This window comes from Mastomys coucha, unplaced genomic scaffold (genome assembly GCF_008632895.1).
Source record: "Mastomys coucha isolate ucsf_1 unplaced genomic scaffold, UCSF_Mcou_1 pScaffold1, whole genome shotgun sequence".
NCBI lineage: Eukaryota > Metazoa > Chordata > Mammalia > Rodentia > Muridae > Mastomys > Mastomys coucha.
In genome coordinates this window covers 24,349,818-24,351,560 of record NW_022196891.1, presented here as the reverse complement: position 1 = coordinate 24,351,560, position 1,743 = coordinate 24,349,818, and the positions used below count along the sequence as shown (strand labels likewise).

The 1,743-nt window shown below is 46.0% G+C and overlaps 1 protein-coding gene across 3 annotated transcripts in view; it reads left to right on the top strand.

Moving 5' to 3' along the window:
- The window catches only part of Map3k19 (mitogen-activated protein kinase kinase kinase 19), a 54,249-nt gene that overhangs the window by 25,587 nt on the left and 26,919 nt on the right, over positions 1 to 1,743 (top strand). For all 3 annotated transcript variants that reach the window (XM_031381050.1, XM_031381049.1, XM_031381052.1), the window contains one exon: positions 1,364 to 1,451. In XM_031381050.1, the coding sequence (XP_031236910.1) occupies positions 1,364 to 1,451 (88 nt within the window). The remainder of the gene's footprint in view (positions 1 to 1,363; positions 1,452 to 1,743) is intronic.

The window sequence follows — 1,743 nt, the reverse complement described above, 5'->3', positions numbered from 1 at the left end:
GGAGGGAGGGAAGGAGACTATGACTAAAAACTTCCCATCATTCTATTATATCCTTTATCTGAATCAGGCTTGGCCTCCTGCCCCTCCCTGGGCCGGCCACCAATGGCTCGCCTGCTCCTGCTCTCTGTAGTTACATAGATGCCGCTCCAGCTCAGCCCCAGTCTCCCGCTTTCCCGCTTTCCGATTCCCACCATTCCGTTCCTCTGGGAGTCTTCCCTCAGCTCCAGGAGTCTGTTCTTTTCCAGCCGGTTTACCCTTTCATTGACCTCTGTGCCCGGCTGCCCTGTGCCAAGCAGCCTCCCGTCTTCCTTAAGCCTTATTCACTGCCTTCCTTGAGGCTGAGTACAGAGCGTACTATGTTAACAGTGTAAAATAATGAGCATCATCATCGAACCTGGAAAAACTGATGGAAACAAACGACCCCTGGTCCCCTCTGGAAGACAGTCCTGTGCTCAGACTGCCTCTGCCTCTCATAAACTTTAAAGCCAGGTCCTCAGAAGGCCCTACCGTGCCTCAAGACACCTGGGGAGGTTTGAAATGACTTTTTTCTTTTGTCCGATTTAGGGACACCTTCATGTCTGAAATGCTTCTTTTCAGATGGATTTGTAATGATTTGGCTTTCATGCAGGTGTCCCGAGCTGTCTGCATTATCTTTACAGAGCTCTTAGGATTTTAAACCTTAATAAGTCAAAGAAACAATGACCTTCCTGACAGAATTTCTCCTCGTAGCCAGGGTATGGGTTTCAGTTAGTACAGGTACTCTGAGAGGTAGGTGCTGTCTGTCATACTCACAGGGGGGACTCCTTGTCTCCAAAAAGGACACTGAGGGGAAGGAGGCCAAGCCTGATTCAGATAAAGGATATAACAGAATGATGGGAAGTTTTTAGAAACTTCCATCTGGAAGATTAGATTTTAGTTATTTTTTTTGTACATGTGTATGGATATACACATACCTCAGGCCATATACACAAATCAAAGGACAACCTACCAGTCAGTCCTTCCCTTCCACCATGTGGGTCCTGAACACTTAACCCAGCTCATGGGGCTTGTGTCAGACTCCTTACTAAGCAATCCTACCCTGAATCTGGAGATTAACATAAAAAAAAAAAAACAACCTTTTGATACCTCTTTCATGATATTTTAGCCAAGCATATAATTTTGTGATGGGTCACATTCATTGCTGTCCTTAGCTGGAGGTGACGCGTACTTGACGCAGTATGCACATGCTGGAGAGAATGGCTAAGCCCCACCCCCTAACTCTATGACCATTAGGAGTAGACTTATCTAAATAGACTAAGGCGTTCCGTCCCCTGGGAGTTCACTCCTTTCTTTCTTCCCCTGCTCCTGTCTTGACTTTCTACAGGTGTTGAGATTATCGTGACGTTCCCGCCAGGTCCTCCCCAAGAAGCAAGCCAAGAAGATTTGAAAGAAAGCGAGGAATGTCCTCCAAGGTACCGGATTGTAATTTAAGTAGAGACGATGACAGTTATGTGGCAATGCAGACGATGAGGAGGGGCTGGACGATAAACAGACATTTCAGGTGTGTGGGTCATAGAGCATCTGTTGCAGTGATGGAGCTCAGCCAGTAAGAACACTTGCTGGCAAGCACAAGGATCAGAGTTCAAACCCAGCGTCTATGTAAAATGCTTGGCATTTGTCTTAGTTAGGGTTTGGGTTTCACTGCTGTGAACAGACACCATGACCAAGGCAACTCTTTTTTTTTTTTTTTTTTTTTTTTTTTTT